Source organism: Panthera tigris, chromosome B3 (assembly GCF_018350195.1).
Source record: "Panthera tigris isolate Pti1 chromosome B3, P.tigris_Pti1_mat1.1, whole genome shotgun sequence".
Taxonomy (NCBI): domain Eukaryota; kingdom Metazoa; phylum Chordata; class Mammalia; order Carnivora; family Felidae; genus Panthera; species Panthera tigris.
The window spans coordinates 92,932,921-92,958,040 of record NC_056665.1 but is presented as its reverse complement, the minus strand read 5'-3'; the positions used below and the strand labels follow the sequence as shown (position 1 = coordinate 92,958,040).

The window sequence follows — 25,120 nt, the reverse complement described above, 5'->3', positions numbered from 1 at the left end:
ACTTGTAAACAATATCCTAAGCACGTTATATATATAAGCTTATTTAATCTTTGAAACATCTCTGTATAATTAATAATAATAATATAGTTATTGAGTAACTTTTACCCCTAGGTTATTTTACATGATAACCTTCAGATTTCTTTCTCTTCAGCCTCAACATCCTCAGTTCCATTACCCATGAGACATGATTTGAATTTCTTCTCTTTGTCAGGTGTTATACTTTGTTTAGCTCCCTTTTGAAGGATGGTATCCAAAATCTATACTCTAGATGTAGTGTGACATTTGCAGAGCAAAGTGAGAATGTCTCCGTTAGTTCTGCATGTTATAGTTCTATTATTGCAACTTAAACGTACATAAGCTTAGTGTACTAAAATAATATTAAAATTAAAACCCCTGAGCCCTTTAAACATATCCTACAAATGTATCTTCTCTCTTAAGCTGTACTTACGTAGTTGTTTTGTAATTCATTATAGAATCTCAACATTTACCCTCTTAAATTTCTTGTTAGATATCAGGTGTTTTTGGATCCTTGATTTGTTAATCACTGATTTTGCTGTCTTTGGAAGCTTCATGTCACCTGCACAGTTGAAGGGAACGCCCAAGTATCTTCATTTTGGCCTTACAGCATGTTCTAGAAGCTTTCCTCCAGATAAACCTCATTCCATGAAGGTGGTATACTCTCATGTTGCTAATTTAGTTAACTGAAGTTTATATTTTTTTAGTTTTGCTGTCAAAATCATGAGAGTCATTGTAAAATTCTTTACAAACATCTAGTTCAACGTCAAGTCTTTTCCTGATGTCCAAGTCTTCTATATACATTAAAAAAAAAAAAGAAGAAGAAACAAGATTAGTCTATAACATGTCTTACTGTTATTAGCTCATCCATTCTAGTTTTACAGATCACTACATCCTATTCTAGGTATTCACAAATCAAACCTTTAATAATTTATTTTAAAATATTATCAAAAATAACATTAACCTTATCAGAATGTTGAATTTACTGTCTTATTTTTTAAAACAGTCTCCAGTCTGTGGCACTGGTAGTAATTGAAATATTAGCTAAGTCTCCTTTTTTTTAAATTTATTTTTTTAAAGACTTATCTTTTTTAGGAGCACCTGGGTGGCTCAGTTGTCTTGATTAATACAGTTTATAATAATCCTTTTTTTCTTTTTTTTCAATTTATTTATTTTGAGGGAGAGAGGCAGAAAGAGAGGGAGAAAGACAGAATCCCAAGCAGGCTTCACACTGGCAGTGCAGAGTGGATGTGGGGCTTGAACTCACAAACTGAGATCATGACCTGAGCTGAAACCAAGAGTTGGATGCTTAACCAACTAAGCCATCCAGGGGCCCCTATAATAATTCTTGAAATTAGGTAATGCCAGTCCATCAACTTTGTTCTTTTTCAATATTAAGTTGGCTCTTCTGTCTTTTACTTCCCCTTATAAACTCTGGAATCAGTTTGCAATATCCACAAAATAATTTGCTGGAATTTTGATTGGGATTGCATTGAATATATAGTTCAAGTCAGGAAGAACTGACATCTGACATCTTGATGATTTTGAGTCTTTCTATCCATGAACATGCAGTAGCTTCTTATTAATTTAGTTCTTTGATTTCTTTCATTAGAATGTTACAATTTTCCTCACATTAATGGTGTATATATTTGTTAGATTTGTATCTAAGTGTTTCATTTTTTTAGGTGTTAGTGTCAACAGTAATATGTTCTTAATTTCAAATTTCACTTCTTCATTGCTGATGTATAGATAGAAAAGGGATTGACTTGATATTAGCCTTGTATCTTGCTACGTTACTATAATTGCTTATTAGTTCCAGAAATGTTCTTGTTGATTGTTTCCGATTTTCTACATAGACAATCCTGTAACCTGCTAACAAAGGCAGTTTTATTTCTTTATTTCCCTTTCTTGTCTGATTAGTTAAATCTCCTTTTTCAATCCCTTCTCTTCTTTTCTGCTTTTTTTTCTTAATTTTTTCTTTTGTTAACATTTATTTATTTTTGAGAGAGAGACAGAGACAGAGTGCAAGCAGGGGGAGAGGCAGAGAGAGAGAGGGAGACACAGAATCCAAAGCAGACTCTAGGCTCTGAGCTGTTAGCACAGAGCCCAACCCAGGGCTCGAGCCCATGAACCGCGAGATATCATGACCTGAGCTAAAGTCAGATGCTCAACCAACTGAGCCACCCAGCCTCCCCTTTAATTTTTATTTTTGAGAGAGAGAGAGAGAGAGAGAGAGAGAGAGAGCGAGCGAGCAGGGGTGGGGGGCGGGGAGAGGCAGAGAGAGAGGGAGACACAGAATCCAATGCAGGCTCCAGGCTCCGAGCTGGCAGCAGAGCCCAACGTGGGGCTCAAACCCACGAACTGCGAGATCATGACCTGAGCCAAAGTTGGATGTTTAAGTGACTGAGCCATCTAGGCACCCCCTTTTTCTTATTTTGAATCCATTCACTTTTCCTGTTTATTCTGCACTTTTCAGCCCGAATAACATTCTCCTTGTGAAATAAGACAAATGAAAGTTGAGTCTTAGACAATGAGAGAGTTGTTTATGTTACACAAAACGGCACATATAATTAATTGCATATAAAGGAATTGAGTACTTAAATGTTTACAGACTTACAGATGAAGTTAAATTTGACCCAGCCTTTTGAGAATTTGAATTGGATGAAAAGAAAATGAGAGGAGAAAGCCTATAGACAAAAATCAGGCATATGGTAAGAAAATATTTGTATAGCCCTTTAATAATTACATGAGCTTTATTGGAATGAAAGGTTATTGTGGAAAGAATGGGAATTACTGAAAGTGAGGATATGGGAAGAAGCAACTTAATACAATGGCACTTAAGTGCTATATTCATGGCACTTCAAACTGTATGGAACTTTACATTTAAAATGGGCGCCTGGTGGCTCAGTTGGTTAAGTATCCGAATTCAGCTCAGGGCATGATTTCATGGTTTACTAGTTGGAGCCCCGCATCGGGCTCTGTGCTGACAGCTCAGGGCCTAGAGCCTGCTTCGGATTCTGTGTCTTCCTCTCTCTCTGCCTCTTCCCCATTCACACTTTGTCTCTCCCTCTCTCTCAAAAATAAATAAACATTAAAAAAAAAAACCAACTTTAAGAAAACATTTTCATATAACCTTTTCAGGTAGAGGGAGGTATTCTTTTATGAATGAAAAAATTAATATTTAGATTAAGGAATGTATTGATTCCATGTAACAGTATGTGACCTAGTTCAGACTAAAACTCATTATCTTATATTTCCAAGGTCCTTTTTATTTCCTGATGCTGTTCGCCTTTTGTTGCCTCACCATAATACCCTGTACTTGTAACTCTTAAAAGTTTATTGCGTTTTCATGTGCAATATCTAATTTGACCCTCAAAAACCATGTGAGGTATATAGTTCAGGTATAATGTTTCATTTTATAGATCAGAAAAATGAAGATGAGAGGAGTTAACTAGATGTAAAGTAGCTTAAGACTGCTTTTTAATCTTTTCACTTGTTTTCTGTATGTTTTCCATTCCTGTTGTTCATTTTTCACTTTTTAGTCAAAATACTAATTTTTTCCAGTAAACTGAGACTAAAGGGAGTTAAATAGATTAAAAGGTCAATCCTATAGTAAGTAAAAGAACAGATCCAGATCTAACCGTATGCCTATGGCTGCTGTCTTCTTACCAATTTTCTGTTCTGGAATAAAGTACCTACTGGAAGACACAGAATTTTTTTTTCCAGAAATTTCTTGAGACTTGTTCATACCATGACTGGCATTATTCTGTTAGATGTGTGGGGGATTATTTGGAGAGATCAGAAGTGGAGGTCAATGATACCAGCTGTTAGGTGGCCTGTTACCATAATTTGTTAATGGATTTAAAATTTATTTGAAACAAGTGTGAAATGATGAAGTTCTTGATGAAGATAAAAGTTTCAATATTTGGATATTTCCACTTAAAAATGCATAGGAATAAAGTGCTATACTCTCCCAGTCCTACCTGTATTGATATTGGTTTGGAATGTTTTGATTTATTTGGTAATTCTTTAAAAATTGGAATCAAATCTTCTACTTTTTTATTATCCCAATAACTTATGTTTGAAGTGTGAATGAGATAGGAACAAAGCAGTTCATATTTCTAAGCAGCTGCTAAGATCCATTCTGAAGAAGGATGCCTGGGTGGCTCAGTCGGTTAAGAGTTGGACTTCAGCTCAGGTCATGATCTCACAGTTCTTGGGTTCAGGCCCGTGTCAGGCTCTGTGTTGAGAGTTCAGAGCCTGGAGCCTGTTGCTGATTGTTTGTCCCCCTGTCTCTCTCTCTCCCTCTTCCCTGCTCACACTCTGTCTCTCTTTGTCTCTCTCTCTCAAAAAAAAAAAAAAAAAAAAAAAAAAAATATATATATATATATATACACACACACACACACACACATATATTTTTAAAAAAAAATCCATTCTGAAGTGTCCATGTATTAATTTTTTAGGTAACAAGTTGCAACAAACTCAGTTGCTTACAGCAACAGAAATTCAGGGGCACCTGGATGCCCAACTCTTTGATTTAGGTTAAGCATCCAATTCTTTGATTTTGGCTCAGGTCATGATCTCACAGTTTGAGGGAGCAAGCTCCTCATCGGGCTCCGAGAGCATGGAGCCTGATTGGAATTCTCTCTCTCCCTACCCCCTCTCTGCCCCTCCCCTGCTCGTACTCTCTTTCTCTCCCTCTCAAAATAATAACCTTTTAAAGAAACAACAGAAATTTATTCTTCCACAGTCCGAAATTAGTTATCACTGTGCTGAAATTAAAGTGTTGGCAGGACCATGCTCCCTCTGGAAGTTCTAGGGAAAGAATATGTTCCTTTCCTCTTCCAGCCTCTGGGGGCTACCAGTTATTACTTGGTTTGTGGCTGCCTCATTCCAGTCCCTGCCTTTGTGGTCATATTACCTTCTTTCTTCTTTCTGTGTCAAATCTACAGTCTTCTTACAAGTTGCATTTAGGGCCCACCCGGATAATCCAGTAGATAATATCCCCATCTCAAAATCCTTGATTATAACTGCAGTGTTGTTGTTGTTTTTGCCAGATAGTACCATTCAAAGGTTCCAGGGATTAGGATGTGGATATCTTTTTGGGAGCCATTATTCAATTTACCGCAATCCCTATTGCTTCTTTTTCTTCTTTTATTCTCCTCTGTCTCTTTTTTCCTGTTTTTTATTGTTCATCTTCCAGACGTACAAAGTGGCAAGAAGATTGATTGAATATGATCTAAAGTTATGGTGAAGAGTTGAGTAGATATGGTGTAGATGAGTAGGTGAGCCTAATTGCCTTCACTATAGAGCATCAAATTGTACTCACATTAATTTTTATTGTCATTCAATTGGTTGATAGTAATAGCTTTGTTAAATTCAGCACCCTTTATCAAAGTAATTATTGAATTGTTGACTAAAATGTGTGTTAACATAGAATTTCTTTCCAACTAAAGCATCTGTTGATTAGATTGGTAGGCATTGATATTATTCCTGATAAAATAGCCAAAAACCTACTAGCATTGTTTCAGAACTCATTTTCCTTTAAGCATTTTCACATTTGTAATTTGTCTCAGTGGTAACTCAGACTTGAATTTAATGAAAGGAAACAGAAGAGTTGGCATAGTTGTAGTCCAAAAGTCCATTGTCAAGAGACCTTTGCAGTTTGGGACATATCACACACATAACCTTTGGGCCTCTGTTTCCTAATATTTATGATATAGAAGTTGAACTATATGATTGGTAATATCCCTTCTACCTCTAAAAGCTTCTGTCTAGTATTTAGTACAAAGTATTAAAAAACCAACAAACAGACCAGTAAACAAATTTTGCTAATTTTATACTATTTGAAAAAGGAATCAACCATATTAGCAAGATCATTTTGAAATAACTGTTCATGCTTTTTGTTTTTCCATAGATGGACCACACATCCCCGACCTACATGCTTGCTAACTTAACCCACTTACATTCTGAACAACTTCTGCAGGGCTTGAATCTTCTTCGTCAACATCACGAACTCTGTGACATCGTTCTTCGAGTAGGTGATGTTAAAATCCATGCTCACAAAGTGGTACTTGCCAGCATCAGCCCATATTTCAAAGCTATGTTCACTGGAAACCTTTCTGAAAAAGAGAACAGTGAGGTTGAGTTTCAGTGCATTGATGAAACTGCTCTCCAGGCCATTGTGGAGTATGCCTATACCGGGACTGTTTTTATTTCGCAGGACACAGTTGAATCTCTCCTTCCAGCAGCAAACCTACTCCAGATAAAGCTTGTCCTAAAAGAATGTTGTGCATTTCTTGAAAGCCAGCTTGATCCTGGTAATTGTATTGGAATTTCTCGTTTTGCAGAGACATATGGTTGTCATGACCTTTATTTGGCAGCTACTAAATACATATGCCAGAATTTTGAAGCCGTTTGCCAGACTGAAGAGTTTTTTGAACTTACACATGCTGATTTGGATGAAATTGTTTCCAATGACTGTTTGAACGTAGCTACTGAAGAGACTGTTTTTTACGCACTTGAGTCTTGGATCAAGTATGATGTACAAGAACGTCAGAAATACTTAGCACAGCTACTTAACAGTGTGAGATTACCATTGCTGAGTGTTAAGTTTCTTACTAGACTATATGAAGCAAATCATCTTATTCGTGATGATCGCACTTGTAAACATCTTTTGAATGAAGCCCTAAAGTACCACTTTATGCCTGAACATAGACTTTCTCATCAGACAGTCCTGATGACACGACCTCGCTGTGCTCCCAAAGTACTTTGTGCAGTAGGAGGAAAATCTGGACTATTTGCCTGTTTGGACAGGTAAATAGAAAGCTTTCTTAAATGATTGATACTAAAAGATTTTATGCTCTCTAAGTATGCTAATGTTCTATATTTTTTACAAGTTTGATTTTACTATTTGCTTTCTTTGCTTCTTTTTATTTCTTCCATTCTTCCTAAAACACTTTCCTGATTGTTTCAATCACATTGTCATCCATTCTCTTCAACACTCCCAGTTATTAACAACAACCTTCCCCGAAGCCCTCTCTGCACGAACTTTATCCATTTTGGTTACTTTTCTACCATTTTATGTCTTTTTTTTTTTTCTTTTAATTTGTGAAACTTTTTATGTTATTATTTGACCAGGTCAGCAGGGATTTATTATTGCTAACTATAACAGAAGATGCTAAAGAGGAGAGCTAGGAATTTTTGATGAGGGCAGACTGGGGACTATAGTGGGTTTGAATGAATACCATTAATTAGAAGAACCACCAAAGAAGTAAGAAAAAGTAGGATACCAATACAAATCATAGGCTTCCATATTTATTTTCTTTGGTGTGAATATTTTTTAATGACAGAAGTAAAGAGTGTTTTCTTTTCTAATAACTTACAGTAGGAGTTGTCAGATTTTTTTTTTTTTATAAAGAGCCAAATAGTAAATATTTTAGACTTTGCAGCCATATGGTGTCTGTCATAACTACTCAGCTCTGCCATTGTAGTGAATGCAGCCATAGACAGTGCGTAAACAAATGAGGTGACTGGGTTTCCAACAAAACTTTATTTACAAAAGTCCCTCATGGGCTGATGGTGTCTGTCATAACTACTCAGCTCTGCCATTGTAGTGAGTGCAGCCATAGACCGTGCATAAACAAATGAGGTGACTGGGTTTCCAACAAACCTTTATTTACAAAAGTCCTCTGATTTAGAGCATTATACAAGTAACCTTTATGTATTGAAAATATAGCAGGATGTTACCTTTGCATTACCCTTGAATGGGAATGCTTCATGAAAACTTTCGTGTTTGATAATATGGATTTCTTTCTGGCCGTTTTCAAAAATTTGGTAGATTGCTTTTTTTCCTGTCCAGTGATAGGAAACTTGATGTTTTAGCGGTGTCAACTGATATATCTGTATCTTTTAAAAAGTCTTACTGTGCATTTTAATTGTCTAAAATTAAGTTAATTGCATAGTCTAAAGCTAGTATCGTAGAGATTGGGCTGTAGGTAGAACATTAGTTATAGTGACTATAAAAATTATTTACTCTTATTGTTAAAGGCATTAATTATTGGCATAAAGTAAACCATGTTAGTTAAATGTCATGACAGAAAATTCCAAGTGTGAATTTACCTGGTAAAAATTCTCGACCAGTTGCCTCTTGGTCTCTCAAATATTAAAAATAATAGACATAAGGGTGCAGCTGGTTAAGCTTCCGACTCTTGGTTTCGACTCAGGTCATGATCTCACGGCTCGTGAGTTTGAGCATGGAGCCTGCTTGGGATTCTTTCTCTCTCCCTCTCTCTCTCTGCCCTTTCGCCACCCAGTCTCTCTCTATGTCTCTCTCTCTTTCTCCCCCTCTCCTTTTCTCTCTCTCTCTCAAAATAAACTTAAAAAATAGACATAAATTTTTGAAGAGTTATAAGAACTGTTGATGTGTTTAGACCCAGTAATCTTTCATCATACAATCTGTCAAAAAAAATTTTTAATGTCATTTGCCCTAAGCTAGTATTATTGCAGTATGATTTATAACTATGGAAACAGTGGAATCAATCTAAGTAATTATTCAATATATTTCTGCAAAAATAGTGTAGACACAGTGCATCAGATACACTATGCTGGGTAATGGATCTTTAACAGATTTATAATTTAGTTAAGGAGACAAATATTTATTTATTTGACAAATATTTAAATAAGTAATTGTAATATGTAGTGTTAATGCAGTGTTTAAAATAATCCCATGGAAATGTTAAGGAAAGGCATTTATCCCACTTGGAGGATTTAGGGAAGATATTGTGGAGAAGTTAACGTCCAAGTTGTGTTGAAGGCTAAGCAAGACCCAAGCAAAAGACAGCAGGGACATCACAGGAAGTATACAAAGACCCAGTGCAATGGGATGACAGTATAGGGTGTGCAGAAAACTGAAAGCTGTTTGGAGGGAGCCCTTGGGTGACTCAGTTGAGTGTCTTATTCTTGATTTTGGCTCAGGTCATGGTCCCAGGGTTGGGGGATCGAGCCCCACATCAGGCTCCACACTGAGCATAGAGCCTGCTTGGGATTCTCTCTCTCTCTCTCTCTCTCTCTCTCTCTCTCTCTCTCTCTGCCCCTCTTCCCTGCTCTCTCCCTCTCTCTCTCTCTTTCAAATAAAAATAAATAAATAATTAAAATATTAAAAAAAAAAAAAAAAAAAAAGCTGTTTGGTATTCCAGAATATAAAGTTTGAAGATCAGGGGTACTTGACTGGCTCAGTACTTGACTGGCTCAGTTAGTGGAACATGCAACTGTTGAATTTGGGGTTGTAAGTCTGAGCCCCATGTTGGATGTAGAGATTACTTAAAAATAAAATCTTAAAAAAGAAAAGAAAAAAAAACATTAAAAATAAAATAAAGTTCAAAGGTCTAACCAGCAAGTGGTAGACAGTGGTCAGTATGGACCAAGTAAAGAATGTATTATGTGCCATGATGAAGAGATTTTTCTTAAGTGGGTCAAAAAACTAAGAAGGGTAGTGCAATGATCAGATTCATATATTAGATCATTTTGACTGCATTATGAAGAAAGATTGAGAGGCCAGGATTAGTATCTGAGTGATTAGGAAAGAGGTTATTATAAAAGTGTAGGCAAGAGATTATGAGGTCCTCAATTAGGGTAGAAGTAGCAAAGTTAGAGAAGGGGGCATTAATTAAAAAATGTTTTAAGAGAGACTGACAAGATTTAGTTGAATGGATATGAGGGGATGGCCAAGATGAGTTTGATTTCTTGGTTAGATATTAGATAAATGTATACCAAGAGAGAGAATATAGGAAGAGGAGCCATTTTAGAGGGGAAACTAATAGGCACTGAGATCGGAGTGCCTATTAAATATCCAAGTGAAAGATGTCCCACTAGCTGGACATGATTGCAAAGCTCAACAAAGAGATCAGAACTGGAAATGGTAAGTTATTGGCATGTAGTAACATTTAGAGGTATAAATTAAAACCATGAAGTCTTCTGGACTAGCTTAAATGTTCCTTCTTTCTGCCCATTAAAAACAGAGAAAGGAAAAAAGATTGGTTCATAAATGAACCTCTGGGGAACACTAATCAAGATGAGGGCAACAGGAACAGTCTTAGAGGCCAGAGAATCAAGAGAGGATAGTCATTATTTTTTTGTTTTTAATAAGATAAAAACAGGGAGACAAACCATAAGAAACTCTTAAATACAGAAAACAAACTAGGGGTTGCTGAAGGCGAAGTCGGTGGGGGGATGGGGTGGTTGGGTGATGGGCATTAGGAGGGTACATTTTGGGATGAGCACTGGGTGTCCTATTTAAGGGATGATTCACTGGGTTCTACTCCTGAGGCCAAGAATACACTGTATGTTGACTAACTTGAATTTTAAAAAAAAATAAAGTCAGCCTTAACAGCCTTAAAAAAAAAATTAAAAATGAGGGAAAAAAAAAGAGAGGATAGTATCATGAAATCCAAGCAATTTAAATGTATCAAGAAGGAAGAAATGTGACTAAAAATGTAAAATGCTAAAGAAAGTTCCAGAAAGATAAAGATAGAAAAGTGGCTCTTAGACTTGACTATATGGGGAACATTTGTGACTTTTGGTGGATTGATTTCAGCATAATTGTAGAAATGCTACATCATAGCAGATTGAGCTGTGTTTAAAAAATAAGGAAATAAACTGTGAAGACTTACCAATCTTGGCTGAGTTGAGAGAGGTAAGGCAAGCACAATGATAGAGTCAAGAGAAGTTTTTGTTTATTTTGTTCTGGAAGAGAGAGACATGAGTATGTTTCTGTCAGATGCCAGTAAAGAGGGGTAAGGTAAAGGTACAGGACAGAGGAATGGTTGCTGATGGAGCAAGAGTTTAAAGGAGATAGGAAGGGGTTGGTACCAAAAGCAAAGGTAGGTTTTAAGTATAAGAAAGAGAAACTCCTTTATGTTCCAAGACCAGAAATGAGGATAAGTTTGCTGGAGTGGGGAGGGGTGGGAGAAGGAGAAGGGGTTTAAGATAGATACTATCTAGTAGCTTGTTTTTCCCTTTAACTAGTAAAGGAAGGAGGTCTGCAAAAGAGGGAAGTGGAGACTGGGTAGGTAGCTTAAGGAAGTTCTCAGGAAGCTCTGAGAACAGTGTTGTTTCTATTTACACAGGGTGTCATAAGGATGGCAGTACATTAAAAGTGTTTTTGACTAATTATGCAAATACATTAAATGTTATATGGACTTTTAGCCACACCACTCATGGCATCACTCACCTCAGTGCTCTAAGTTACAGGTCAAATTCCAACAAAGAAGCTCTCATTACAACTAATTATTCATTTGTCCTCAAAGATTATAAGAACTAATGCCTTTATATCTTGTATCTCTGTTTACCTAGAAAAATCATCTCTGAAAATCCATCATCAAAGCTGAACTCTTGTTATCATTGAGAGGTTTTTTTCTTACACCAGTTCTCCAACACTAACTGTGGGTCCAGTAATTCCATTCTGACACTATCCAGAGTCAGCCCAGACCCCACTGCTTAAAGGCATAGTTTCAGAAGACTGTTCCCACTTAAGATGCTAGCCACAAAAGGGGATGCCCAGGCTACCCACAGTTCTGTATGGAGGACTGAAAATTCAGGGGTTCCCACAACACCCCCCTCGAGTTTGATAATTTGTTAGAATGACTCAGAGAACTCCGGAAAGTACTTATTTACTATTTCCAGCTTATTACAAAGGATACAACTGAGGAACAACCAAATGGAAGAGAGACATTGAGCAAGGTGTGGTGAAGAGAAGAACAGCACTTCCATGCCCTCTTTGGGCATCCCACCACCTTTTCCACCACCCCCACCCCCACCCCATTTCCCCCCAGCATTTCAATGTACTCATCAGCCTGGAAGCTCTCTAAACCCCATTGTTTAGGGAATGTAATAGAGATTTTGTTATAAGGGTATGATTGATTAAATCATTGGCCATTGGTGATTGAGCTCAACCTCCAGACTGTTAATTACATGGTTGGTACCTCTGGCTACCGCTCCCATGCTGAAGCTATCTAGGTGGCCACTTGTAGCCACCTCAGTAGCATAAACTCAAGTGTGGTTGAAAGGGGCTCATTATAAAAAACAAAAGATATTCTTATCACTCAGGAAATTAAGTTTAGGAGCTCTCTGCTAGGAACCTGGCACATAACCCAAATAGAATTTTTATTGCACCGTTATTGTAGGTTCTGTATATCATCTAATTTAACTTTATTGCCCAGCCCTCTTTTTTTTGACTCCTCAGAGCTGTCTGCCATGTCCTATAGAATTCATGTTCAATCATAAGAAAAATCTTTATTTTTAACTTCTTACTCTGAAATATGACTGATGCTTACGGATACTGTTTTTGCCAGAGCCCTCTCAAAACCGTTTTGTTTTCCCATACCTCGTGTATCACAGGTCCTAAAGGTTGAGTAAGTGTTTTCTTTGTTCCTCATATCCAATTTTTTTTCATTTCCCTTCTCTCAAAAACCTCAACTCATTCCAAGTGTTTGCCATTGGGTGATATCATTCGATATCCCTTCTTATTGTCAACATCTGCTGTCCCTTTAGTAACTACATTTAGTAAAGATTTTTATAGCTGGCTTACATTCTTGTTGATTTCATCATCCCCGTAGTATGATCCACAGTTATTCAACAACTTTGCCTCTCTCCTTGATCTCACTTCTAACAGTCTTTTCTGCCTTACCTTCGGCACCTATTCTCATGATCATCCTTTCAACTTTGTCATTACCAGTGACTTCAAACTTTCAAAATCTTGGTTTCACACATTCCAGTCTCTGACTAGCCAGCTTATTTATTTCTTGCCAGCTTATTTATTTCAGTACATCTACTGCAATTACTTTTTGTCACCTCAAGACTTTTAATCCTTTGGCCCTATAATCAGAAAACTTTATTGCTCACCAATCACTAAGTGTCCTCAACTTCACTCCTTACCCAGCTTAGATTCCAGGAACATCATTGTCATCATCCTTTGAATACACTCATGGCTCCCTTGCCCTTCTTTCCTTCCATCATACTCATCTAGTTAAAATTAGTTCTCTACTTACGCCCTGGCTGCACCTGAGCAGTGAAGCACACATAATACCCATCTTAAGTTGTGTCACTTGGGGCCCTTAGCACTCTCAGCAACCCCTTTACTTTCCCTAACCAGTTTACTCTTTCACTCCCTTCGAGGACTGTTTTATACCTTCTCTTCTCTGCATGAAAACATCCAAACCCCCCAACCCTCACCTTCCAACTCTCAGCTCATGACTTTTATCTCTTACTCTACTGAGAAGATACAAGCAATCAGAAGAGAACTACCTCATTTTCTGATCTCCAGATCCACCAAGTTACTTCTAAGACCATTCCCTCCATTTCTCTACTTACTAGCTTCCATTCCTCTCCTCTACATAAGGACTCTGCTCTTGCATGTATCCCCTCTCTCTCTCTTACATCGCCTTCTCCCGTTGTACTGCATCATTGCCATCAGCATGCAGACATGCTTTGGTTTAAGTTCCCAGATTAAATCAATCTTCCCTGAATTCCATGGTCTTTCTCTGCTCGTCCTTGTAACTGCTTCGTGTCTGTTTTACTCTTTATAGTAAAATCCTTAGAAAAGTTGTTGATATCCACTGTTTTCACTTCACCTCCCATTCTCTCTTGAACCACTCCAGTCAAGACTTGGCCACACCACCCCACTGAAACTTCTCTCATTAAGGTCAAATAATTCCCTGATGTATCATTCTCATTGGAACAAGTTCATATTTTTAAAACAAACAATATAACAAAACTGTATATAGGCATTCAATGACTGTTGAATGAATGAATGTTCTTTGGTCATACTAAATAGAAAACATATTTTTATGCCATTGCACTATTGAGTTTGGAGGCATTGAAATGAAATGTGTATACTTGCAAGAGGCCATATATAATAAGCATGCAGGATATAAAGAATAAAAACCCAAGTACCTATCAGCCAGCTTAAGAAATAGACTGTTAACAATACCTTTAAATTCCCTTGTGTCCCTCCTGTCCCTCCTTGGTGCATCTCCTTTCTTCCCCTAGAAATAACCACCGTTTTGAATTTTCTGTATATTTCCTTGCCTTGCATTGTAATTTTGCTACATATTTATGTGCCCCAATATAGCATTAGGTTTTACACATTTTTATCTAAATGCAGCATATATATTCTTCAGAGATGTGTTTTCTCACTAAATAGTAAATTTATGAAATTCACCTGTGAGATTGCACGAAGCAGTAGTTCACTTAGTTTCATTGGTGTATGGTATTACAGTATATGGATATAATATATTTTCTTTCTGCAATGAACATGTTAAATATAAAAATTAGGTAAAGTGTTACATACATACAGAAAAGTGCACAGATTCCCTAGCAAACAGCTCACTGAGCTGTCACAAAGTGAATGTCACAAACCAGTTCAAGAAAGAATATGATCGACACCAGAAACCACCCTGGAGTTTGCCCTCCCTAAAGGTAACCACTATCCTCATTTCTAATCCAGAAATTAGAAATGTTTTTGAACTTGTTATAAATGAAACTATACAGAATGTATCCTTTTGAATTGGACTTCTTTCCCATGACATTATTTATGTGTAAGATGCATTCCTGTTACACATACCTATAACTTATTTTCATTGTTGTATTCTCTGATATGCCACAATTTATCTGTTTTATGGTTGATGAACATTTGAATTGTTTCCATTTGTTGACTGTTACGCTGGTATGAACGTCATATATATACATGTGTGTATTTCTCTTGGGTATATATCTAGGAGTGGAGTTATTCAGTCATAGGGTGGATATACCACATCTTAATTATCCATTCTCCTTTTGATGGATGATTGTGCTGTGCTGCTGTAAACATTTCTGTACATATGTCCGGGTGCAAAACTGGCTATAACAGGCATTCAGTAGCGTAGATCCATATGAATGAAATTGCTGAGTCAGAGCATTTGTGTATCTTCAATTTTACCCGGTAATGTAAAATTGTTTTCCAGCATAGTTTAACCTGTTTACACGCTAACCAACAGAGTATGCATTTCTCGCTCACATTCTTGCCCACAGTTACTATTATCTGACTTTAATTTTGGCCAGTCTGGAAAGTGTGTCATGGTTTGTTGTTTCAATTTGCACGTCCCTGATTATTAAAGAGTTTAAACATTTTTGTTTTTGAGCCATTTTGATTTTTAAAATTTAATTTTTTCTGCTTATTCTTTAGTGTGGAGATGTACTTTCCTCAGAATGACTCTTGGATTGGTTTGGCACCCCTAAACATTCCTCGCTATGAATTTGGAATATGTGTTTTAGACCAAAAAGTGTATGTTATAGGTGGTATTGAAACTAATGTGCGTCCTGGCATCACTATCAGAAAACATGAAAATTCAGTAGAATGCTGGAATCCTGATACAAATACCTGGACTTCTCTCGAGAGAATGAATGAGAGCCGAAGTACCCTTGGAGTAGTAGTACTTGCAGGAGAACTTTATGCATTAGGTGGTTATGATGGACAATCTTACTTACAATCTGTAGAGAAGTATATTCCTAAATTAAGAAAATGGCAACATGTGGCACCAATGACTACAACAAGAAGTTGTTTTGCTGCAGCTGTGTTGGATGGAATGATATATGCCATTGGTGGGTATGGTCCTGCCCACATGAACAGGTATTTAACCTAATGAAGTTGTATATGCTTGTAGATTTTTTTTTTTTTTAAGTATCGTTAATAATGATTCATACACAACTTGTATATATGAATGAACTTCCTTTTTTAATTTTCAAAGTAATATTGTTAGGCATTTGGGAAATTTAATCTGCTCCACTAGTATAATTGTAATTGTTTTACATGATGATTTAATATAGACCTAAGAAATCCCTCTTATAAGATTTTACATTCATTCATTTAATATAATTGGGCTAGATTTTAAAATTCAGAAATCTGAAAATAAGATGAAGTTGGACAACTTTAGATTTTGAGTGCTGAATATATATAAATATGCATGTGTGTGTATAAATGGTCTGTTATTGCATTGCTTAACAGAATAAAAAGTGAAAAATGTAATTTCTATATGCTTATATATTATAGTACATCATAAACATATATAAAGCCTTATTTAAATATTCCTTTTTGGATTCTTACTCTATAATCATGTGTGTATCATTATGTACCTGAGTTCTGCTGGAGTCCGAATTTGCAATTTCTGTATTTTGTAGTATTCTCTGAATAAAGGAGAAAAATATACAAGAAAAATAAAAGCATAAAGTGACTGCTTATATGGAAAATTAATCATAATTCTGAACTGTTGTTGAAAATTGATGTTCTAGAGATTTTATCTCTGATAGTAACTAGAGTGGTGTATGTTTTATTGATTGTGAGCATTTGATGAAAGAGTATGTTGTGGTTTGTTAACTGCGTAAGTAGGGGCACAACAGCATTTCATCTATAAATTTTTATTTCTTTGTAAGCTAAAGTATTCTTCCATTTTATTGCGCCTTTATTTGAAGGAAAAGTCTTTGGGGCACAGACATGCATTTTAATCTTTGAAAATGTGCTGGCAGAAATTTATAAGATAAATGGTTGAGTATTCTATTGGGAAGTAATGATCTTCAAGTTTAAGTTGTTAAGTTTATCAACTCTTCTTGTCCAGTAATTGTGCTCTAATGGCTTTTATTCTGGTGTTCTTTCAGAAATATTTATACTTTAGTCTATATTCTAGTCAGTCTACAGTCTGGTCTCTGTTCTGAACTCCAGAATTATGCTACCGACTCTCAAATGCTTCAGGCTTTCTTGAGAAGTTAGGTTAGGACCAGAAGGAGCTCAACAAGCCTGCCTTTGTGCCCTTCAGGGCAAATCACAGATTTAGAGGCCTTCTGGGATTTTCTAGGAAGCTTGTTTTGGAAATTCTGATTTGCTTTGGATATCCATAATGCAGCTTGGAAATGCCAAGTGTTATCTGGAATGCAGACTTTACTTAAATCCCTGAATTCTCCTAAATCACTCTGAAGTTACTGCAGTGTTTACTTTACAGTAAACCATGAATTCTGTAAGACAAAAAATTCCTCTCCTTTCCTTTTTTTTTCATCTTCCCTTTTCCTTAGCTCTTTGAAAGATCCTTAGTGTCCTTAGAAAACATCTATAATTTGGGATGTTCAGAGTCTTTTCAAAACATACATACGCATTTGACTTTATTCTTACATGAATCCTTTGAGGTTAGATTATCCCCATTTTTGCAGGTGAGAGGAAATGGCTTATCCAGGATTACACATACCCAGAGTGTTAGAGCTTCAGTTCATTTAACCCTAAGTAGACAGCATTAGTACTTGAACCAAGGTTTTCTAACTCCAAAAGCTCCATGTCCTTAATACATCTTGCTGCTTGTATGATATAAGGGAATAACGTATTGTTATTTTTGCTCTCAGTTCACAAGGTAAGCTTTTATCCCTGAAATTTTATCAGCAAAAAGTAAACATTTAGGACAAACTACTCTTGTTTTATTTGACTTTTTGCACTTTTAAAACTATGGTAGGTTTTAATTTTGTTTTGGTAGGAAGAGTGGCACAAAGAATATGTGAATTAATTCTTTCTTTTGTGAATATTTGCAGTGTGGAGCGTTATGATCCAAGTAAGGACTCCTGGGAGATGGTTGCATCTATGGCAGATAAAAGGATTCACTTTGGTGTGGGTGTCATGCTAGGCTTTATTTTTGTGGTGGGTGGACATAATGGTGTCTCACATTTGTCAAGCATTGAAAGATATGACCCTCATCAAAATCAATGGACTGTGTGTAGACCAATGAAAGAACCCAGAACAGGTAATAATAACTGATATCTAAACATGTAGGGTAATATCTCTTATAGAAGTGATGTTCTTAGAATAATAATAGGTCCTTGGAATAGTAAGAGTATTACTTGTCCAGCCAAAAAAAAACTTCTCTGCTTGACTCGAGAGACAAATGATTCAACAAAATTAAATAGATTTCTTTAACTGTGATTTTAATATGCCATTGTGCATATTATCATTTCTTATAGTTGGGAGAACACATTTTTAGAAATGGTGGGAATAGAATGTATCTTACAGAAACTCCTCTGTCCATACAACAAATGTCATCTTTTTAAAAATGTTTATTTAATATTTATTTTGAGAGAGAGTGAGCAAGAAAGAGAGTGAGCACAAGCGAGTGGGGCAGGGGCAGAGAGAGAAGGAGAGACAGAATCCCAAGTAGGCCTCTCACTGTCAGCACAGAGCCTCATGGAGGGCTCAATCTCATGAACTGTGAGATCATGTCCTGAGCCAAAATCAAGAATCAGACGCTTAACCAACTAGCCATCCAGGCCCCACAAGTGTCATCTTTTTATGTTACACACACACACCCAGAATCTTTGCATTATTTTGTTTTTGGTTTTATTTATTTATTTTTTTAACGTTTATTTATTTTTTGAGACAGGGAGAGACAGCATGAACGGGGGAGGGGCAGAGAGAGAGGGAGACACAGAATCGGAAGCAGGCTCCAGGCTCTGAGCCATCAGCCCAGAGCCCGACGCGGGGCTCGAACTCACGGACCGTGAGATTGTGACCTGAGCTGAAGTCGGACGCTTAACCGACTGAGCCACCCAGGCGCCCCTTGTTTTTGTTTTTTTTTATTGTACATCAGTCTATATGTTCGCTTTCAAATGTTTTCACCTACTGAAGGAGTTTGAAGATCTAGAAAAGGTTGGATTTCAGTGTTCCCAGAGAAAACAAAAACAGCTTTGAGGAAAAGAAGGAAATTATCTTTGAACCCAAACTCAAATCATATTATTTTAAGGAGAAAGTTTTAAGTTGCTGATGGAAATGCTTCCTTGCATAAGAGGGAAAGCCATAAAATAATGAGAATGTGAGAAAACATTAGGTAGCCATGTTCTGTTTAGAACTGTGTAAAACAGTGTATACGGTAGAATTTTTAAAGTCTAAGTTATATAGTTCAATACATGTTTTTGAACATGTATTTGAACAAGTATTTGAACATGTATTTGAACAAGTATTTGAAGACATTTAAAAACCTGATAAAGATGAATGCTTTGTTGAAAAATATATAAATATAAATTGACAAAGCATATGGGAAGACATATAATATACTCTTCATATTTTTCTGTGGTAGAGGAGAGGGAGAATAAGATTAGGGAGGAGAAGTGAAGGAAGACTTGAACTCTTGCTTTCATGTTAAGGGATTTTTTTCCAGTAAGTACATATGGCTATATTGTTTGTATAATTAATAATAGATTATTAGAATGTATTTTAAGAAAACATTAAAATACAAATTTATTTTTAGTGAGAGGTCTGCTTCATGGTTAACATGTTTTTTTCCCTCTTTTTACTCACCTTTCCTAGGAGTTGGTGCTGCAGTAATTGATAACTACCTTTATGTAGTCGGCGGTCACTCAGGGTCTTCCTATCTGAATACTGTGCAGAAATATGACCCTATTTCAGATACGTGGCTGGATTCAGCTGGCATGATATACTGTCGCTGCAACTTTGGATTAACTGCACTTTGACAAGTGTGGATTTGTGGAAATAGTGTGGTAATGAACCTTGTGCCGCATGAAAGGATGCCCAATTTTCTGAAATCCAAAAGCTACATTACTTTCTTATTAACTTGAAATGGCATGAAGACTCAAAGTTCTCTTGGGTACTCTGAACTGATAAAGTAGCTTTGGTTGCTCTTGATTACACAGTGAATCAATAATTTAAAAAAAAAAAAAAAGAACTTGCCAATTTAATTGTGCACTTTTTCCCTCCTAATACTGGGATAGAGTCGTTTTATGTTCATAAGTGTACATGTGGAGAAAATCTTGCTGCTTAAAAAAAAATTTAGCTCTCCCTCTTACTTAATATATGCACCATGATTTCCTAGGATGAGAGATGCTTCAGTGTTGGAGTATATTGAATGACTAGACAGAGCGCTGATACTGTCTGTTGGATATTAATTCATATGCTTCACATTTTAAATAAAGGGCTGCTTTTTTGAGGGGGGTACTGTTAAGGGTTGTAAATTATATACCATAGTGAGTCATCTGGATACTCTTCCTACTAATGGCTTTAGGAATGGGGATATAAGAAGTTTGCAGAACAAATGCTTTTACTATCATGATATTTGGGGGCTCATTTTAAGAAGTCAGATATTTGCTCTTTATGCCTTCTTTCTATGGGCAGGTTAAGGCTGGATGGATTTAGCTACCCACCTGTGCTATACTAAGCATGGATAGAAAGAGTTAAGCATATCAGTTTCAGTTTTTTTGTTATTTCCGTAGTACAGCAGGCTTCCCAGTGTTGATGTAAATATTTGACAAATGTTCATTACATTCTCAGTACATACTGATTTTTTTTCATATATCCTTATAATCATTTTAGTTTTTTAAGACCTTTGGTTGCTTTTTCAAAGTGTTCAGATATAAAAATGGTGCTAACTGTAGGATATATAACAAGGCTATAATGTTCTTTTGAATGTTCAGTATGAGATATGCATGATAGTATGTTTTGATAGTATTTTTTCTTTTTTTTTTTTTTTTTTTTTTACTGGCTTGGTTCATTTGTGCTTATTAAAAGTGTTAGCAGTTATGCTAATGTTAACATCCAAGAGTCATCTAAATGGCCTGTTATACTTTTCATGGTTCCTGAATAGTGATTTAAAGAAAGATGCATTTTTTAATCTTCTTTCTTCTTGTGCTAGATATTATATGTCCTTCTTAAAAACAAATATATGCATTAAATATGAAGCACTAGGCAGTTATGCATTACTTTGTACACTTCTTAGGTAATTGAATATTTTACAAAGTTACTGAGGAAAACTGGAACTCGATGTTTACTTGAGTAATGGTTCTAAATTTGGTTCTACTTTGACTAAAGAAACAAGCAAGACTGTTTGCTATAGCCAGTGATAGTTTATTTAAAATTAGTGGTTAGCTCATTTTGTTTTAGCATGTTTTAGTAAATACCTGTCAGTCTTGAACCTATTACTTTGCATTTTATTAGGATGTCGGTACTTGTATTTTTGGTACTATAGTTGTGTTGTTTTCTTTTCCTTGATTTTTTTTTTAACCTGCCTGCTATCTCTTTATAGTCTCTGCAAAACCAGTGTACATTTGTTTTCTAAGAAAAAATTCATACTGCATTCTTAAGTGCCATAATATTCCAAACTATTGTTAAGAAGCCATTTGTAATTATAAAACATAGGTTCATTCATTAGCAAATATGTTATTTTTTGGAAACTATTGCCTGGCAATTTGCAGTTTTTCTTGTTCTTCCATAAACTGCCAGTGTAGATTTAAATACATAGTGCAAAACTACATAAAATCACCTTTAATCATGTAAGTAGTATGCTTTATGAATATTTGCACAGATTATAAAACCTTGCAAGTGATTTTTTAGTCTCTTACAATTAAGAACTCAACAGAAGTTACTAATAAAATTGACAGTCTGAGTATTTTCTATGTTGCTTGTTTGAATAACATAATGATATATAGCAATAACTTTTTAATTGATTTGAATAAATCTATTGAATAGAAACAAGGTGCACTATTGTGATTGGCCTAGACTTTATTTAAGGAAAAGCAATTTAAAATAGATTTCATTACTTACTTAATTTTAAATTCTGAACTCAATCTTTTTTCTGTTTATATTATTAAATGCATTCTATTATACTATTTTAATCTTCTATCCCCAGAAGATAAGGGAATTTGAAAGACAATAGAAATTTATTTTAATTGTAAACAGATCTGTACTATACATGTTAATGTTTTACTCATGTGTTATCCCCACTATCAAATTGTTATTAAACATAGAATCACTTGGTAAATTAGACCAAAGGCATATATTGATCATTGTTTTGGAAAACTCAAAACTTTATCTTGCTAAAGACTAAATGTGAAACATCTTGGGCAATAGTAGAAACTGTATACCAGAGAAAAAATTATAAAAACCTGTAAAAAGAAAGAAAACAACCCCAAACTTTTGAAATAACTAATTTTGGGTTTACCAAACCTACGGTACTATCCATAACAACCAGAGGTATTGTAACCTGACAACTGATAACTTTACAGTAGACCTTCTCGTATGGATTTCTGAGAAGTTTCATCATGAATACTTTGCTGACAGATTGTGAATTTAAAGTCACATGTTTTTCATGTCAAAACTCATCAAAGTGTTTGCTTATAAATGATATTAGACATAATTTTATATACTCAGGCAATGGGAAGAAAGCTGTTTAAGATTGCCCAGAAATATTTTGGAAAAAAAAAGGTGACAATGGAAATAGAAATTATCTAGTCACCTGGAAGATAATTGCCTTCCATAATTATGACGACTTAATCTCATAGGAATGTTTGGGTATTTAATCTTTGTTAAATATAGTAATAGAACTTAAGTGATTTTTAATGTAGCCCAAAGGATGTTTCCATAGGTTATTGCTAATAATGTTTTAAATATGAATGGATATCAAACTATAGAAAGTGATATCAAATGGTAGGAAAATGGCATTAGGTTTTGAAAAATTATTTTGCTAGCTTGACAAATTATGGAGGGTCTACTATATGCACGTGGTATTGTGCCAGATTCTGTCAGGGCTAGAAATATTATAAATAATAGATACAGGCTTTTCACTCAACGAGTGAAGTATGGGGAGGGAGACCTGTACCCAAATAACTATTATGGTAAAGTATGAATCTAATTCCTTACAACCAATATCACTAGAAGTGATTAGACACCCAGTTTATGTATAAACATTTGTGTCCATTAGTGTCCAATTAGGTTTTATTGACATGTAAAGAATTATAGAAAACCTAATGTTTATAGAACTCTAAACTTCCTGGAATTGGATAATATATTTTCTATTAGAAAAACAAAATTGTAGAAACTGCAAAAAATTATTTACTATTATTACAAGGCTCTGGCTAACATTGAAGAAGTATATGTGTTTGTTTTCAGTTTTGGTGTTAGATTTCTGGTATTGTCACCTAAGTGCTCATTTTCAGGAAAATCAGATTCTACAATAAATATACTGCTTAAAAGTTCAATAAACTTGTGATAACCTCTATAACCTCTGTAGTCTGAAAATAAAGAAATTAGAAGATGTCACATGTCAAGTTAACATCCAGTTCTACTTCTTAATCTTTTTTTTTCTTTCCTTTGTAAAACAGCACTTTAATTAGACCTGGTTTAATTAGATACATTTATTCTGTGGCTGGATACATATTGGATTTTCACTTACAGTATATTAATTCAGTGTTGATAGACATTTGAAAAGAGTAAAAAATACATTAAGTTTCAAATACTATAGGTTTACAAGTTTTCTTACTGGTGTGAATATGGAGTCAATAAAAATCCAGTTTACATCTCTGTAGAGAGAAAAATTGTTATCCATATGTCTTTTATATTATACATATTTAACTAGAGATAATTTATTATTAATTTTGTCAACTTATCATGTGTAAGTCCCGTTTATTTTAAAATAATAAGCAAAAAGTTCCAAGTTTGCCTTAAAATACAAGTGAAATTAAAGAACTGGATGATAATGCCTCTATTTTTGCCTTATGAATTGTGCTGTATCATAAACCAGAGATGGTTTTGATTTTAACGGGATTCTGAAATTTTGTAGATGTAGAGTACTAATATTTGTACTCTCTTGCAAAGAATGTGATGTAGTTGTGGATTATGTTAATGTTTAAATGTTTTTGTAAATGTATCTTACCTCTGAATATGTATCTTTTTAGCATCAGGGTTTTATTTTTGTTTACATGGTAAAGTGGCATTTAACTTGTTGAAGGCTGTATTCTTTTGTCTTTTATTTTAAAAGTTCTTTGTGTGTACTGTTGTGGTGATGCTCTGTAATGACTATGGTTAAATTTCATTTAATGTGAAATGTTTAAAATAAATTTGAGAAACATGACTTCATATGCGTCAAATGTTTTGAACTGACCCAAGCTGACTTTGTCGTTCTCAACTTTTAGATGCTTGTTGGTAGGCAGGTAGTGGCCACAAAAGTTGAGGTGGGTATGGGATAGCTAATCTTTTACAACCTCATTACGAGATTATAATGGAAACGTGTCGTGCTAAATTCTGCCACATGCTCAGACACTTATTAAAGAAGCATTCTTTAGCAAAGCCAGCACAAGAGTTCAGTCTATAAGTTCCATGCAGTCCCAGCTTTCTCTCCTTTTAGATTCCTTAACTTGCCTTGTAAGGGGTTTACTTGAGGCAGACAAGGCAACATTGCAGAGGATTCTGTTACGTTTATGGCCAGCATCAGGTAACCAGCAGTGCTCCTACGGGGAAGGCTCTGTAAACAAGGGATTAAGCCCCAGGTGCCATCTTTAAGGAATTTGTAAACTATAGGCCTGAATGGATTCAGATAACCTGTCCATGCAAGGATTGGAAATATCTCATATATTTAGGCAATCCATATATCTTGAAACTGTTAACTTCACCAATAGGAACAACTTTTTGATTTCATGTTATTCTGTGAACCACTATTCCCCAATAATGTCCCTGACATTTAATACACTAATGAGCAAAACATTGGATGTTGGTCAAATTATGGATAACCGAAGTATTTGTAGCTGCCTTGAATATAGGTTTCCTGGTTAAAATATCAGCTAACCATCCGTGAACTGCATTCTTAACAGGGCAACTCCTAGAGTTTAAGTAGAAACTTAACATATATACTCAGGTATTTATTATAGATGACAAAATATGCAAATAAGCACTTTAGGAGTACCTATTAAAATACTGAAATTAAGATTTCTTGACTGAATTGATGCATTTGAATTTTGGTTTGTGATGTCTAAGACCTGCACAGATAGCTTTCGTATTACCCAGAAGTCATTGCAAAATCTGTCAGCAGACAGTTATTAAAAGCTTAGTATGTGTAAGACATGATAGCACAAAGGAGTAAAGCCATATTCTTCAATCTACTTGAGGAATTAAAAATACACCTAATTTTTCCCCCCAGAGAGAGAAAATAGAAGACAGTGATATCCTGGCAAAGCTCAAGCTGTACCTCTTGTGTTCTTTCATAAAATTACTGGATGGTTCTCTTAGTTGGGGCTAGAGCAGTAATGGGAGTAGAAGTTT

The 25,120-nt window shown here is 35.4% G+C and overlaps 1 protein-coding gene across 8 annotated transcripts in view; it reads left to right on the top strand.

The window, feature by feature from the left end:
• The window catches only part of KLHL28 (kelch like family member 28), a 35,481-nt gene extending 11,545 nt beyond the window's left edge, over positions 1–23,936 (top strand). For 3 of the 8 annotated variants that reach the window (XM_007097533.3, XM_007097534.3, XM_042989622.1), the window contains exons 2-5: positions 5,936–6,834; positions 15,239–15,682; positions 17,620–17,828; positions 19,385–23,936. In XM_007097533.3, coding sequence (XP_007097595.1) covers positions 5,936–6,834; positions 15,239–15,682; positions 17,620–17,828; positions 19,385–19,548 — 1,716 coding nt within the window. In that variant the 3' untranslated portion in view covers positions 19,549–23,936. Of the gene's footprint in view, positions 1–508; positions 670–2,626; positions 2,727–4,844; positions 5,304–5,935; positions 6,835–15,238; positions 15,683–17,619; positions 17,829–19,384 lie in introns of those variants that run through there. The other 5 variants (XM_015544491.2, XM_042989619.1, XM_042989621.1 and 2 more) reach the window with 4 other exon arrangements.
• Positions 23,937–25,120: the final 1,184 nt, after the last annotated feature.